The sequence below is a fragment of the Doryrhamphus excisus genome, chromosome 15 (assembly GCF_030265055.1).
Source record: "Doryrhamphus excisus isolate RoL2022-K1 chromosome 15, RoL_Dexc_1.0, whole genome shotgun sequence".
Classification (NCBI taxonomy): domain Eukaryota; kingdom Metazoa; phylum Chordata; class Actinopteri; order Syngnathiformes; family Syngnathidae; genus Doryrhamphus; species Doryrhamphus excisus.
The window spans coordinates 17,003,678-17,021,355 of NC_080480.1; the positions used below are offsets into that span (position 1 = coordinate 17,003,678).

General features: G+C 47.5%; 1 protein-coding gene across 3 annotated transcripts in view; it reads right to left on the bottom strand.

The window, feature by feature from the left end:
* The window catches only part of asic2 (acid-sensing (proton-gated) ion channel 2), a 163,689-nt gene extending 146,238 nt beyond the window's left edge, over positions 1 to 17,451 (bottom strand). The window contains exons 1-2 of one of the 3 annotated variants that reach the window (XM_058048319.1): positions 16,902 to 17,451; positions 14,422 to 15,042 (exon numbers count right to left, since the gene is read on the bottom strand). In XM_058048319.1, the coding sequence (XP_057904302.1) occupies positions 14,422 to 14,994 (573 nt within the window). In that variant the 5' untranslated portion in view covers positions 14,995 to 15,042; positions 16,902 to 17,451. Of the gene's footprint in view, positions 1 to 14,421; positions 15,043 to 15,226; positions 15,704 to 16,901 lie in introns of those variants that run through there. The other 2 variants (XM_058048318.1, XM_058048320.1) reach the window with 2 other exon arrangements.
* Positions 17,452 to 17,678: the final 227 nt, after the last annotated feature.

Genomic DNA, 17,678 nt, shown 5'->3' on the forward strand with positions numbered 1-17,678 from the left:
CAGGGGTCTCAAACACGCGGGCCAAATGTGGCCCGCAGGACACTAGTTTGAGACCCCCGCCTTGATATGAAAGTTTAATGTTAAAGTTTGATATGGATGCTGTATGGTATCATGTACCCAGAAAAAAATATTACGTTTGATTAATGTTCATGTTAAAGGTTAAATAACTGTTAATAGTTATCCTCCCTATCCGTGTGGAAGTGGTAAGTTTTTGTTTTTTTTAAGTTTAAAAGGAAATAACTTGAAGGCTACCGTTTAGGTCGCTAGCTCTCTAGTTTGCGAGTTAGCATGTGTCTCAAGACCCTGCAGTTGCGCAATATGTTGTAAATAAAAAAATGTATAAATGTGGCTATAGTCGTGTTTTGTCATGTCTACAGGGCTCTAATAATGCTTTGTTCATTTTAATCTGAAAATAATAATTTGTCTACCCACCAACTATATGTGGTTTCTTAAGTTTTTATTATTTGCCGTTTTATTATTATTATATTTATTTATTACTGATTGATTTTCTTTATTCTTGATCTTATTTTGTGTAGAAAAATAAAAAGTAAGATATTTGAGAACAGTGGAATGTTTTATCAGAGCTTTTCTTGTAGAAAATCGAACCAAAGCAAAGTTTATTCATTTTTCTGTTTTTAATAAATGCGTTTTTTGAGACCCCTGCACTAGGCTATTAAAAAGCAATAAATCAAAAGGTGAGTGGGGGTCAATACATGTTTTCATTGTACTTTTCTTTAAATTAATCTAAACATGGACGCCGTCTTATAACATTTAAAGAAACAGGATCATGTCAACACTTCCACTACTTTTTCCAAGTTTTTGTTGTGCTTTCTTTCTTTTATTTTGAAGTAAAAATCAAAACACAAATGACCTCCATGATGCATGACGGTGGCCGACGGGGCAAAGGTCATAAAACACACGCAACAGAAAAAAAAACTGAAGCGGCAGCAGGCATTCGCCTTTATGGGGGAAGAAGAAAAAGCAGCAAGTGAGCTAAAGCGCGTCTACGGCGTGATCAGAGAGGCGCCAAATGAGAGAAAATGCTCCGGCGTTACGGCTGTGCCGGAAGCCCAACTTTCCGGGACCGTCTTCCTATCATCATATTCTCATCTTTGTTCGATTCCACACCGCTACACCTGGGACGCCTGGGCTGTTTGTACACAACTTCCTATCAAATTGGCCTCACGGTCTGCTACATCATCCTTAGGGACCGTCCCGCAATTTACTGAAAAATTGTAAAAAAAAAAAAAAAATTTTTTTTTTTTTTTTAAACTGGACTGGACTTAAGTCAGTGAAGTACTCGGCTGCTTCAGGCAACAGAAAAGTACCCAAGTCCAATTGTGCAACATAATCCATATGCATGAATCCTTAGACACACATTGAAGCTCAGTCACCACAACACTTAGAAATACTACTTCTTAATAAGTACCCGGCAGGCGGGAATATGAATAATTCATATCTTTTGTTTAAGTTGGGGGGAAAAAGCAATATGGTGTGGAGCTAACACGCCGCCACAAGTTTCTCCAAGCCGTTTTTTCTTTGGGGTGTGGGGGGGGGACTTAATAAAAGCCGTGTCCTCCGCTGAGGCCAACGGATCAAATTCCTGTTCCGTTGCCTGCACAAAAATACATTTAATAACTAATAACAATAGGAAATATCACATCCACGTAAAAGTTATTAAACTCCACATGAGCACAAACAAATCCAAGCCAGAACATTGTTTTTTTTTTTTTTTATCGCCTCCAAATGTGCAATCTGAATCCAATCCGGATTCATCTGGGTTTGACATGACAATGGCCGACGCTTCCTAGAATCTCACATACACCTAACCTTCAACTTGGATATCACTACACAGACGTTCAAGTCCCAATAGACGTTTCTTTGCCAGGTCCCGCCCCTTCCTCTCCATGGCGGCCATATTCTTCGCTAAGCTATCTCGCTCAAATTTCACACAAGCGTGCTCGTCAGGCCGCTGAAACTGCCAAGCAAATTTGGTTAGCGATTGGGCGAAACATCGTTGAGTTAGAGTGGGTGTTTTGTGGAGCGCATTGAGCTGTGGGAGAAATTTCAAGTCAAAAAGTGGAGCGTTTCATAACAGCACCATGTGGTGCATTTGTGGGAATAATAGTAATAATAGTATAGGCAACACAGAAGTTGATTTGGGGCAAGGGGCGGGGTGCACCCGGGACCGGGGGGGCAACCAATGGCGGGGCACATATCCACAAACAACCATTCACAGTCTGCACTTTCCACACAGATGCCCAAACGGGGATTCAAACTCCCATTTTTTTCCACTTTTTCTTATTAAATATTTTCAGAACGTGCTGCGGGGCCGCACTTTGGAGACCCGACGTAACCAAGAAGCATCCGATGAACAGACAAAGGAACGGTTAGTCGCAGCTTTAATTGCTTGTTAGCTTGAGAAATTGTGGTTAAACATCACAAACCTCAGGATTGGACAATCGGTGCCTGCCCCCCCCCCATAAATGAGTCCTGCGAGACCACAAGGAGGACTTGGAAAGGACCTCAGCAGTCCAGCCCCGATTGCTTTGCGGCACCACTCGTTAACACCGGTGGCCCGGGCGGACGCGGCCTGGGGGATCCAGCTGTGAATAATGGATGCGGTCTAAGGAGTTAGAGAGTGACACGCCGAGTGGATGTGTCAGGAAGCCCTGGGAGGCTCCGAGATGGAGAAGGTTGCCGTTTTCGTTTTTTTTTTTTTTTTTAAAAAGCAGCAAAACGTCTCATTGCAGAAGTCAAATTAGAATCCCCCAAATGGTCAAATGTTCCTGGGAAGATGGATTATTGGGCTCCCGGACTACCTCGGACAAAAGGTATTGATTATTCATGGACTGGAGAATGAGATGCTGCCTTTGTGAAGAAGCTTTGGGTTTGAGGCCATTCTTTCCGAGGAAGAAATATTCTCTCATTCAACCCGAGATGAAGACAAGCAGCAACATTCAGGACTTTCTCGTTAAATATGCAATATAATATGAAACATGAGCAACGTGGCTTCCATTCGGGGTTTAATTACGTTGTTGTGTTAGATTATAGACAGCGATGCGCCGTTTTGTCATCGCTTTATTCGCCCATTTCACTGTTTACCAATTATATTGCCCCCCCACCCCAAAAAAAGTTCATTTTATTTTAAATTGGATTTTCTATACAGCGCCATATCACAACATTTATGTGCCCCCCCCCCCCCCCCGCCCCGACCCACCCCCACGCCGTCAGGTCTATACCTTGTCTGACGCACTAATTAAAGCAAATGTCTTCATTTTTATTCCTTACGACCTTCTAAAGTACGCTTTAACATTAGAGTCTTACAGACCTAAATAGCACCCCTATAGTCACCATTACATTCCTATTACCTGATGGAGTAGACATAACAGAAAAAAAAAGACATAAGAGACTCAGACGTTAGCATTAGGAGAGTTTGCTGTACTTCCTACTGTGGCTATATTGTCTCCTTACTGTAACATTACTGCCACCTAGTGACCAGTGTGGAATACTACATAGCATGAATCAATCATCTGAATACCGTATATTTGTATTTTAGTTTTATGCTCAAAACTGCTTCATTTAGGCAACGTGTGCCCGCCACTGATCAATCAGGACCGCCAAATAGCAAAAAGAAAGCAGATATGCTTTCCACTCGGGCGGCCCCTGACATTTAAAGAAGCAGCAGCAGAAGTGAAGACTTTTTCCATGTCACATTTTCCCAGCATCTGAGATCCATGATGGATTCTAATTCACTTCCAAACGAAGCCAAAGCGCCGAGTCATTAAGGGCAGAGAAATGCCACCGTGCTTCGGCTAATTGCCGACATAAAAGTCCAACCTGGAAAATGGAATTCGTCTACTTGACATCCTCATTAAAAGAGAAGAGTCCATAAAAAGTGCAGAACGGACAGTTGTGTTGGTCATCTTGAAACGGACGTGTCTTACTTACATTAACACACACACACACACACACCATCCATCTTTCTGGGTCTACTGTGGGGGGGTTGAGAGTGATGGGATCGGACATCAGCGGGCCAGCGTCCCACTCAGGACGAGACGTGTGTTGCACGCCGTGCAACACATGAGCGCACATGCCGGATCATGCATGCACTCGTGCAGGCGGCGGCACTCGTGCGCGCCCCTGCCGGCGGCGGCACTCGTGTGCACCCCTGCAGGCGGCACTCGTGCGCACCCCTGCAGGCGGCGGCACTCGTGCGCACCCCTGCAGGCGGCGGCACTCGTGCGCACCCCTGCAGGCGGCGGCACTCGTGCGCACCCTTGCAGGCACATGCCGGATCATGCATGCACTCGTGCAGGCGGCAGCACTCGTGCGCACCCCTGCGGGCAGTGGCACTCGTGCGCGCCCCCTGCCGCCGGCGGCACTCGTGCGCGCCCCCTGCCGGCGGCGGCACTCGTGCGCACCCCCGCCAGACCCCCCCGTCAACCCCACAGACCAGTTTCCCTGCAGGTCCCAAGGGTGTCCTACCAAGGCCGACCGGGTGGTGATGATGATGCCTTCATGAACGTGGGCCATCCTCATGCAGATGTGCTTACTGGGACAAGATGTAGCGCAGGGGTCTCAAACTCGCGGCCCGCGGGCCAAATGCGGCCCAAAGTTTAATGTTGAAATGACAGCTTAAAGCTGTGTGCACACCGGACACAATTAACATGATTTTGCCCCGCCCGTACTGTTACCCTACCATGTTACCCCGCCCTGTTTGTTGCTTTGGATTAGCAATGAAGCTAAAGGCTTATGACGCTGGGTACAAATAAATGCAGGAAATGATTTGGAATAAAACGGAAAATCCACGTCAAGATAAAAGCATCTCATCAAACATGTTGTTAAAGTTACCACGCTGCTCCCGGATGGAACTGAGTACGATGCTAACTTGCTAATTGGGTCAAATTATTAAGTTTCATTCATGTTCATGTTCATTTGAGTCTGAAAAAAATAATTTCTCTACCAACTGTATGTGGTTTCTTACGTTTTTCTTATTTGCTGTTTTATTATTATTATTATTATTATTATTTTTCACCCAGAACCTAGCTCCGGTGGCCCCCAGGTGTCACCGGTGGCCCTCCGATGTTGGCGACTGGACATTCGGTTTTGAAGAAATATGAACATTATGCTTGTACAGCAAGAAATCATCTTTTCAATAATCCCTAATAATCCCATAAATGTAGCGTTCCCCAACAACGTGAACACAGGAGCAGAGGAGAAGCAGGAACGTTTCAGCTCCTCCCGTCTTCCCGAAGGAGAGGCCAGGTGTTGGGAAGATGAATGGGCATCAATGCCGCACGCCTTCAGGAAGCGTCAGCATGATGGGATTTGTGCCGGCGCACCTCACAGCATCGCCGTCATCCGGCGTGGTCACTTAGCAGCGTGATTAATCCCCACTGCACACGGCACAAGTACACAGAGGAAAAAGGGGGGGTGCTGATGGGGGGGGGGGGGGGGGGGGGGCGTGAGAGCAAGGTGACTAAGATAAAGACATATAAAAGTAAATGGGACGTGGTTACGGCTAATTGCGGCGTTTACATGCGGCCGGGGCCACCAACACTGGCCGGCAATGTATCCGCTAATTAGCATCTCGTTACGGAGTCTCTCACTCCATCAGTCACCCGTCTGCCTCCTCCATCTCCGCCTAATTGGACACACCGGGCGCCTGTTAACCTTCCCATCCTCACGCATCAGCGGGACCAATAGATCTTGGAACGTTTCTCCCTTGCAGAGCTTGCAAAGGATGGACTTTTTGATGAATAATGGGGCCGCTAGCGGGACTACAGAATGACTACAGAAAGTTAGCCAAAGCATGCGCCGTTTATTGCATGGTTTATGCTATTTATTCATCTTATTCACGCCATGCTAGTATGTCCATCCAGTGTTTGCCATGCATTCATTTGTGGTGCTTAAAGTGGTAATAAGCAAGGTTTAATTAATCTGAAGCTTTCTGTCAATTTGTTAGGAATGGAATATTTTCCACTGTTATATTTAACTTGGGAAAGATGCACCCTGTTTTTATCTGCGCCACTTTTTTCATCCGAGACGTGGTTCGATTGACTTTAAATTAAGTGAACAAGGGAGGCTACCATACTGGATTTTAGCCGGCGCTCTCTCCAGTGCTGGCATTGGCATGGCTGGTTTTAGTCAACTGTGAACCGTCCTCCAGACTCCTAGACTCCATTTCACAGCCGTTAGAGTACAAGACTCCGGGGGACCCCAGCCCAGTCATCATGTCATGTTAGGCCCCTGAGACCAGGGGTGTCCAAAGTGTGGCCTGGGGGCCATTTGAGGCCCGTGGCTGATTTATTTATTTTGTAATAAATTGGGTTCGGGCATATTTTGTAAATTTTGCAAAAATTTGGAAATGAAGAAAAACAAAAAGAGCAAGAAAAATTAGCGGTAAAATAATGGAAATTTGTAAAAACTGCAAAAACGCTAAAAAGCAATAATAGACGGTCACCTTTAAGACAACACGAAGATGTTTCTTATTGCTTATTGCTACAGAATGCTAACTATCACTGGGCCCCCCCACCCCCGTCCTTTCATTTTACCGTATGTGGGTAAAAACGTGGACACCACTGCCCTCGACGGACTCAATTAATATGAAGCAAACAAACAGTGGTCTGGTCCGCAATATATCATGAAAGCAAAGCGTCCTTCCCCGGTTCCCAAAGTCAAAGCTGATGAATATTTTCTTTTACCAAAAACACAAAATATAAAATGGCTGACTAAAGAAATAATATTCACATTTAAGGGGATGGAATCTGAGGGTTTACATTTTTTAAAATCCAAACATGACACCAACACCCAAAGAGTTGTTGACGAATTAAGATAGTTAATGAATCTTTCATTTTTGCAGCTCCAGAACCAGGAGTGCTTCCGACAGACGCGTCGAGCTGCCGCTAATAACGTCTCGAGCTAAGACGGGACTGGAAGAGGCTTCACAGATCGGCGGATTGTCCTCTCGATAAAGGCAGCGGAAGGCTCCGAGTCAACATGTTGTTATGACAAGCTAGCGCAGTGTTGTGTTGTGTTGTGTGTGTGTGTGTGTGCGCCGCACAATGAAGGATGGCGGGTGTGTTTATCTAGGTCACTGATGTGCTGTCAAAAATAGCCCGCCTCCCTCAAAGCCATCTTGCAGCCAAAAAGTACATGACAAGAACTGAAGGCCGATGACCAAACGCAGCAGTCGTGCGTGTTGTCTCTCAAAAATGTTTTTTTTTTTTTATGATTATCAGATTAGCAAAGTACATGGCGGCCGTTTGAGGTCATTTGCATCACAAAGTGCCGGCAAACAAAGCAAACGGTCGCCGTTGCACATTGAAGATGGCATCTCGCTTCCTGCGGCGCTCCCCTTCGTATTCTCGGATAATCACAACAAAAGAGTCGCGGGTTCGCCCGCGGCCTGCCGCCGCCGCCTGCCGCCGCCGCTCCTCGGCGAGTCACTTAACAGCACTCTGGAGTCGCTTTCAACACATTAAAATATCATCCCAATAAATGTGAAGTCCCACGGCGGCTGTGTACCGCATTTATATTTATACTTTTCATATTCCAGCCTCTGGATGGCGAACGTCGGCTTTCATTCTCAGCGTCAAAAAGGAGGAATCCAAGTCCGGCATCACAACTCGGCAAGGATACTCTACTGTAGTCCATTGTGGACCAGGGCTGTAGCCTTGGCAACCATCCGTTATCGTTTATTGGTTTATTTACGATACCATACAAACGTCTTTCAACTCTATTTACATTTAGCTTTACAATGCAGGTGGGATCCAGGTTCAATTTACCATGCCAGACGGTTGTCCTTCTTAACGATGCTGTCAGGAAAAGATGCTTTATTATTCACAGGCTCCATTATTCTAAAATACATTGGACTAATTAGTTCCAATTGTGCAAAAACGTAGAAATTATTTCTGCCGAGATGCACATTAACGTCACACGACTTGCTGGCAAAACAAGTCCTCCACATGCTTATCACCCGATTCAAATAACCTTGGGTGTCTGGGCATGCGAGTCTGACTATCGTAGTCTCACATACTTTGTTTCCTGTCAGTTTGAGATTGAGGTTGTATTGATTTGTCTCCTTCTCCTTCCCATAATATATCATCAACTTGTATTTGGAGCCGACAAATTCATTTTTCTTTGACATACAGTAAACCTCGGATATATCGGACTCGGATATATCGGAAATTCGCTCACAACGGACAGATAAAAAAGAACCGATTTTTCTGTAATGCATTTCCAATAAAAATTCATTGCATATATCGGATTTTTTATAACGGATTTCGCCTATTTCGGACAAAATCTCCAGTCCCGTTCCAATGCATTTCCATGAAATTTCCCTGGCATATATCGGATGGCCGCATCGTGGCGCTCCGATTCGCCGAATCGTGACAGGCCGCTATACGACGTCATTTGCAGCGTTTGCAGCGTTGCCTGCGCGTCCAGGTACATTGGAAACATAGTCAAGGAAGTGCCTTTTTATAACAGATAAAATCCCATTTACGCATATACCGGATATAAATCCGATATATGCGTAAAACGGACATTTTCCGGTATACGCATATAACGGATTTCGCTTATATCGGACAAAACCAGTGGGAACAATTGAATCCGATATATCCGAGGTTTACTGTATAATGAAGTGGGGCGGCACGGCGGTCGAGTGGTTAGCGCGCAGACATCACAGCTAGGAGACCAGGGTTCAATTAGACCCTCGGCCATCTCTGTGTGGAGTTTGCATGTTCTCCCCGTGCATGCGTGGGTTTTCTCCGGGTACTCCGGTTTCCTCCCACATTCCAAAAAAAAACATGCTAGGTTAATTAGCCACTCCAAATTGTCCATAGGTATGAATGTGGGTGTGAATGGTTGTTTGTCTATATGTGCCCTGTGATTGGCTGGCCACCAGTCAAGGGTGTACAACGCCTCTCGCCCATAGACAGCTGGGATAGGCTCCAGCATCCCCCGCGACCCTCGTGAGGAAAAAGCGGTAGAAAATGAATGAATGAATATAATAAAGTTGATGCGGATCCATTTTTTCATAGAAATTCCCCCTTTTAGGCTTCTCTTATTTTGAAAAGAAGTCTCGGGTGACTTAGGGAGACTCTACGTCGACGAGACCGAGGAGTTTCCTTGTGACAGCACTCAGGAGAGGAGCGTTGTCAGCACATTCCCAGTGCAAACACCCCCCCTCCCTCGGCTGGGGGTGAAAAGGGGAACGGCTCATTTACTCAGGAAAAGACACTTTCTAAAAATCAATGATGTTGTTAGGTCTTCCGAATCATTCACCGCATTGCCGATCTGGCAGCGAATCTGGCAACAAACATGTCGAGAAAGGGGGGGTGGGGGGGGGGGGGCTTCCATGAGAAAACACGATGCTAAGCTAGCCGCAACTGCAAAACAGGAAGACGCCAAGACACGTGTACGAACACCGTGGACAACATGTCAGCACCCCCAACTATTCTTAGACAAGGTTTCTGTCAGACGCGTCCGCGGCTAAAAGCCTTCCCGTGTACCGGGCATACGGGCGACCCCCCACCCCCCACCGTCCAACTCGTCCCCGCAGTCTGCCACCGCCTCACCTTCCATTTACCCAGCAGGACAATTCCACGCCGTGTACCAGAAGCTGTGATTCGACACGCTTGGGTTAGGCTAACAAAGGCGGCGCACGGCGCACATGCGGTTTTGTTGCGCGTGTTCGACTCCCGACCAAGAGGCTGCATCGCATCCCTTTTATAAAAGATGCTGCAGTGCTTGACAAATGGACTCCCATAAACGGAAGGAGATAAAAAGACTTTCATGTAGACTTTCAGTCCTTGATGGGAGCGGGGGGGCTCCCATCAGAGACGTAAAGAGCGTGTAAAAGATGCTGTTAAACTCCACCGGGCGGGCCTCTACGGCCAGGTTTAATGTCCGGCCGAGGAACATGATTGACTTGGATCAAAAAAAACCTATCGATTATTCCTGAGGCAGTGCTGCCGACCTTGAAGACGTTTGCTCACCTTTCCAAAAACAACAATTTGCCGTGATAAATGCATCTGGCAACGTGCAACAAAACACAAGCAAAATGGACATTGTCTATTTACTGATGGAGGGGGGGGGGGGGGGGGGCTTCGACCGTCAGCTGTCCTGACCATCCTTCCTCGGCCTAGACTGGCACCATGAGACAGGAAGTTAATTTTTATGTTATATATATAGTCAATCGTAGTAACAGTAGTAGTATTATTAGTAGTAGTAGTACATGTTTCATGTCAAATTTCAGTGCTAGCATACAAACAAAACAAAGCGGCTCAGCCAGGCTTTGTGCTGAAACCAAACATGAAAATTCACATGGGGGGGGGGGTGCTGGAGCCTATCCCAGCTGTCTTCGGGCATAAGGCGGGGTAGACCCTGGACTGGTCGCCAGCCAATCACAGGGCACATATAGACAAACAACCATTCACACTCACATTCATACCTATGGACAATTTGGAGTGGCTAATTAACCTAGCATGTTTTTGGAATGTGGGAGGAAACCGGAGTACCCGGAGAAAACCCACGCATGCACGGGGAGAACATGCAAACTCCACACAGAGATGCCCGAGGGTGGGATTGAACCCTGGTCTCCTAGCTGTGAGGTCTGTGCGCTAACCCCTAGACCACCGTGCCGCCCCTGATCCCAGACAGTTTACTTCAAAAAATATACATAAAAACTACTAATCTCCACATACCAACAGCATCTATTGAGGAAATACATTAGAGGCCGTCTCGCCACACAGATTGATGGGCTTGATGTTAGGTTCCAGCATCAGTGACGGCGCGGCGCGACGCCAAAACAAAAAAACATGATGGTGTCCATCAAATGCATACGTTACATGTTGGCAGGTCTCTGAAGGTTTCGTTAGCAAGAGTAGAAAACGTCATTTTTCTGCTTAGGTTGTTTTTTTCGCTTCATAACAAATAATGAGAACTCGCACAAGGAAATGGACACACAAGCACCAGAGGGGATACACACACACACACACACGACTGAAGAATGAATAGTGCATGACATGACTTTGCTGTAATGAAGCAGCAGTCATGCTTCTGTCACCTGTCCGTCACTTCCTGTACATGACGAGGCAAACTATATTAGCATACTAGCAAGCGCTCTCATTGGGGCTGAGGGTGGGGCTGGGGGGGCGGTACATGAGGAATACTAGATTCAACCAGATGACGACAGCAGCCATACTTGAAATATGTTCTCGGCCATATCCTGGACATGCTAAAGGGTCAAGGGTCAAATCTTTAAAAAAAAAAAAAAAAAAGGGACCTGATTGCTAGCTAAACAATTGGGCAACAAAATGGATGTTAAAATAAGAAAACATGCATACGTCCAACCCCCCCACCATCATCATTTTCTATCTGGACAACAAAGTCCAGGCTTGCACTGATGATGAGTCAGCATGTTTAGTATTTAAATTACCATATTTTGGTCAAACATCTCAAACCGCTAGCGTGCTATAAAAAATACGGTGACATAAGCCAAGGTCGCATCGCCCAACGCTGCTATGGCGGCACGATGGACGACGGAGGAGCTTTTTTTTTGGAGCACATTTGAATGTGTGACATCCAAGCAGCCACTCTCTGAATAATGGACGACAGCAGAGAGTGGCGGCGAGCAGACACGAATCAGATGCAGAAGGGGAGCGGGGGGGGGGGGGGGGGGGCACCCACATGTTGGATGGCAGGTATTTAAACTGACGCAACGATCAGGACTTGTCCCAAAAAAAAAAAAAAAAAAAAGGAGCTCCCCCCAGGATATGAAGGAGACGCCGGCCGATCACGTGACGTGGGGCGGCCATCATGTACAGATCATCTTGTTTGCATCTCCGGCATCACCATGGTAACAATGGATACAAGGTTGATTTTTGCTTTCATTTTAAATCCTAGCATAGAACAGCTTAGCTGCAATTACACCCATTATTATTATTTATTATTATTATTATTATTATTTTCATAATTTCCCTGAATTACAGATAGCAGTTTCCCCGTTCCGAAAGACCGAGGTGACACAAACATAAAAAACAACTTTAGCCTTGTGAGGAAAGTCATGGCCGACACAAACATCACGTTGTTGACGAATGGAACGCACATTGTCCTGACACGAGTGCGGGATGTCACACTACAAGTCAAAACACGGACACGGGGCTGGTCTCCCATATGGGGCCGCCGGTCCCCCCCATGCGGAGCTGCCGCCGGTCGTCCCCCCATGCGGAGCTGCCGCCGGTCCCCCCCCCCATGCGGAGCTGCCGCAAGCACGTCTCTTCAGATAAAGTCACTCCCCTTTATCCTCACCGGGGTCACGGCGGGGGCTGGAGTTCATCCCACAACCAGCAGATACGAGTCTCCAAGGAGGATTAGAAGTACTATACAGTACTGCAGTATTCCCACGTTGTTTAAGGTTCATTGGTTCCACACCCCACAGTGATAAGTGAATTTCAACCTTCTAAATGATTATTGGAGCCCTCTAGAGATAGAAGAAATACATATATAAAAGACAATTCAGCACCTGGACAGCTCCTTGTTCTTTTCCCATTTCCAGTCCCTGTATAATACTTCCTTAGGGGCTAGGACCTCATTACTGACACCTAGTGACCAATGTAGGATACCACACATCATGTCTTTGAACATTGTATTTCAGTTAGCCATTTTTATGCTTGAAAATACTAAAACTTGTGAAAAAATGATGAGTTAAATTAGCTGACTAATAAGCTGTACTCAACCACAAAGCCTGATTTAATATCTATGGACCCCCCCCCCCCCCCCCCCAAGAGTGAAAGAGGTGAGGGACGACAGCATCATGAACATGACCTCATGCTAGCAGACGCCACTTCAATAGCATGTGAGCTGCTAGCATAGCCACCAACTCGTCAATGAATCAAAGTAATCCAGAGCAAACAAGCTAAATCAACGTCGCTTTGGTGTTTACCATCATCATCATCATCACGGCGCGTGTGTGTGTGTGTGTGTGTGTGTGTGTGTGTGTGTGTGTGCGGGCTACACGCCAGCATCATCTCCTCTAAGCAGATTAAACAAGCACAGGTCTCGCTGGTGGCGGCGGCAGCACTTCCTGTCTCAGATGTCACGTCTGCCAGGATGCGAAAGCGTCAACGTTAACGCCAACGCGGCGCGATTGATGAAGTACATCCATCTGGAGCTGACGTGATTGCGGCGGGCTTACAAACAACCGGGAAGGCGGAGCACGTCGCTTAGAAGTCAAGTCCCGCCCTCTGTCGAGGGTGAGGTCAAAGGTTGCGATGTAATAGCGTCGCCGTGTTAATTAGTGTCACAGTAAGGAACGTTGAGCCGACTTCCTGTCGTCGTCCGAATTGAAGTCAACAACGGAATTTTAGTGGTCCCCCGCCCACCAAGAGCGGGGTGAGACCACGTGAGGCTCCGGCAGAGGGCCTTTCAATGGCGACCGCAACATCCAAGATGGCCGCCAGCGGGAGTTTAAAGGGGGCCGGCTGGATGCTACACAGGCTAACGGTGATAAGACCAAGCCTTCTCTCTAATGACCAGTAGGGGGGGCGACCTAAGACCGTAAGCCATCACATGAGCCACGTATCGAGCATCCCTGCCTAGCTGCAATGTAGCATTCAGACAACAGCATTTTATTGCAGGTTGGAAGTATTTCGCTAAAGGCAATAATAATAATAATAATAATAATAATCTTTAACCAAGGCCAAAATAAAACTATAAAGCCCCACTTCCTGTTCGGCCCCCACTCAGCTCCCCCAGCACTGGAACACATTTACAGCAACACACAAGCACAAGTCTTCCATGCCTGCTATATCGGGTAATGGTATAGAGGTGACCATAGGGGTGTTATATCATGTCTAGAGGGCTCTAATGCATAAACTGTGTAGAAGGTCATAAACAGGTTTTCTATGCTCTCAACTGCCAAAATATTTCATTTCTCAATCACAGTCAAGTCTGGAACCAACGAGGGATGATGGACAGCAGATCATCAACTCCACGCTGACAGGAACATCTTTCAAAAGGCCTTGAATCCCAAAAAAGGACAAACAACCCGACATAGAGCCGTTTAGACCAATGAGAAGATGCTTGACCCGCTCTTGGTAGAAACGTGAACAAAAGGCAATCAAGATGCTGAGTCATGGTTACCAATCAGACCGAGCGCAGCAACAAGTGTCTTAGAAGAAACACGCAGACAGCCTCTGCAGGCTGTGATTGACAGACATGTGTGTGTGTGTGTGTGTGTGTGTGTGTGTGTACTTCTAGAATCAGCGAGGCAACGTAATGAGAAGCGAACTCCCAAGCGTGAGGAACCAAGCAGCATAAATCAGCACATCACCAGAAGAAATCCACGGCGGCCAACGAGGCGCCACAAACGTCCCCAGACAACCCCCAGCTGACATTTGAGCGTTGACTCACGGTTTGGAAGTCGGCGCGTCCGCACTCCTGGCCTTGGAAACGGCAGTAGAGCATCATCTCGTTGAGGTCGTGTCCGACGCGCTCCACGAACTCCTTCATGCTGAAGACCTTGGGCTTGTAGGCGGTGAAGTTGGCCTTCTCCTGCAGGAAAGCCAGCACGTCGGGTTCGGCCAGGTGCGGCTGCGGGATGGCGAGGTGCACGTCCAGCAGCGCCAGGAGCTCGCCGGCGTGGTACAGGTCGTTGCGCGTGAGCCGGCTGAAGCGGTACGTGTTGAGGTTACAGATGGTCACGGCGGGGAACACCAGGCTGCCGGACACCACCGCGTCCACGCTGGTCACGTGAGGGAAGGACAGGAAGTAGGCCAGACGCTCGGCGCTCTCCAGGGCCAAGAGGGCCAGGCAGGCCAGCAGCGCCGCCGCCCACAGCAGGCGCCGACCCGTGCCGTGGCCGTACGGGAAGACGAAGCGGAGGCCGTGCAGGGTGCTGCTGTGCGCGAAGGCCTGGCAGGAGCCGGGGTGCAGGCTCTCCTGGCTGCCCCCCCGGCTGCCGCAGCTCTCCTTCAGGTCCATCATCAGGGCTCCGCCGCCTTCGCCAGCGGGCCGCCGGCGCTCGCTCGCCTCCTGCACGGGAAACATGTGGGCATTACTTGCGGAAGCGACACTTGGAAAGTAGGAAAGAACCCGTCCTCACACACTTCTGTCCTCACTCATTGACAACAAAGACCCACAGCCGGGGGGGTGCAAGGGGGGGGGGGGGGGGTCACTGGGAACCACCAAAGCTGACACACACACACACACAAGCTACCCAGGTTCCATGCTCAGCTAACGGCGAGCCTCTGCACCTTTCCAGCTCAGCCTAGCGAGGAGACATCCGGAGGGTGAAAGTGTGTGTGTGTGTGTGTGTGTGAGAGAGAGAGAGAGAGAGAGAGAGAGAGAGAGAGAGAGAGAGAGAGAAAGAGAGAGAGCGAAAGAGAGAAAGATCTGTTGATGATCAGAGCCACTGTTTAGTCGCGTGCGCCGATCCAAACTCCTCCCGTCTTGCTGGGTCCAGATACATCCGCTTCCACTCCTCTTTCCAGCTCATCTGTGGCGGCGCCTAACAACATGCTCGCACCGTGAGAGCGAGCGAGCGAGGGAGCGAGCGAGAGAGAGAGAGAGAGAGAAAGAGGGGAGGAAGAAAGCTGGATACGTTCACTCCCTCCCGCTCACATCACCTCGGATCGACGGCGAAGGAAGAAGCAGGAAGGCGGCCAAGACGCAGACTGACAGACGGATGGAAAGATGGACGGATGGCGGAGGGGAGAACAGTGGCGGATGGATGGCGAGGGAGCGAGGGAGGGGGTGAAGGGGGGGGGGGTGTCATGGCAAGTGAAGCAGAAGTGAGGAGCGGCGTCCGGCAGCGTGATGTTGGTCAGGGTGGGGGGGGGGGGGCTGGACCAAATAAGACGGAAGAAGAGATGGCATGGAAGTGCGGGCGAGAGAGAGAGAGAGAGAGGTCAGAGGTTACACGAGAGGAAAAAAAATAATATTTATGTTAGGTCAAGTCATCCTTGAACATAACAGAATAAACAATGTATATTAATCATCTCTCCAGCACTTTCATTATATTCATTTTTTAATAAGGCTGTCAAATTATTCAACATTTTAATCAAATTAATCACTAAATTAATTCATCATTTGCAATTGTGTGTTAAATGTGCCTTTTTATGCTGAATTTTATGAACAAAAAAAAAATAAAGATAAATGACAGGACAATACCAGCAATGGTGTTGCGTTCAAAGACATCACACCATTTTCAGAGTTGACTCACGAGACGAGAATCTACCAAATTTCATGACTATTCTGTACTATTCTGTGTGTATGCTAGCAGCCCCGCATCCACCCAATGAGACAAACTGATGACCGAGAAGGTCTCACTCCCTTCCTGTTTTTCTACGGAGGTCTTGAGGTGACAAACTAAAAGACCGGCTGTCAAAATTAGCAAGTTCGTTTTCACATTAAAAGCACGCACTTAGTCCACATTAAATCAATTTGCAGGCTGTCATGCGTCTGCCAAAGCAGCAGGGGGCGCCAACGTTCAATTAGGCCACAATGACTTCAACTGTGACAATTGCCACAAATATAAACACAGCTTTTACACGTCAATCTAACCAAAACAACTTTGCAACATCTTCATTCGCAAATCACTTTTTAATGAGATAAACGAAATGCGTTTACTTTGCACGCCACGTCGTCAATTAGCAGAAAACTAACATGGTGCAAACTGACACAGCTGGAGGTCATTTTGCTAATTAAACACAATTAGTAGATTAACACGAATAACCGTAACATGCGGAATGTACATTCGCTACAAAAACCCGTGGAAAATATGAATGTCCGAGTGAAGAAGAGATCATTAAGACAATTATTCAGTGTATCGTCAGCTTCTAAAACACAAACTTTCTACTTTTCTTCCTCCTAACGAGCCAGACTTCACTTACTTCCGGCAGGAACTCCACAGCCCGGCGTGGGAAGCATCTCCTCTGTGTCTTCTGTGGCTGTCAGCGTCTAGCGTCTGTGTTTGGGCTTGTTTGCCTTCAAATGAAGAGACTTTTCAGGGGTGTCGGACTCACGCCACGCAGGACCGAGACTCTGCAGTTTCTCCTTCCAGTCCGGCGTCACCTGGTTCAGGTCGACGCCGGGAGCTCATCAATGAAATCACCTGCTGCCGGAGGAACCGAAACCAACCTAGCTTCTTTTGCTAAACAATTGGATGTCAAAATTTAATAATTGTATCATTTTGTAAATATCGTTATATTCTAGTATTAAATATTGCTTGGGTTATTGATAAAAAAAATGCAAGTTAAAAATAAAAATCGTCATCGGTAAAACTGGCACCGGATGTACTTGATATCGAAGCGGTAACACAATTGGCAGTATCGGCCACGCCGAGTGATCACAACATGATACACGGGTGTGGCTTCTTCAGGTTAGCACCGCCCCCAATTTGCTCATCGGCCAATCATGTGCGACCTCACTCAAGAGTGATTATGGGACGATGAAGCCGCCATGATGGAGGTCATTTGGATATGTAAGTAGAGGTAGCGTGTTATTATCTGCTGATTGAAGGCCAAACGGACATGATATTGACCTTTAACACCTTTCTGCCCAAAATGGCGGCTCTGTTCTTGGTGGGCGTCCACTCTTAGTTAGACTTAATGGTACAAGCACCTTTTAGCACGTACTAGGACCCTGCATGGCGTGCAACCTATTTAGTT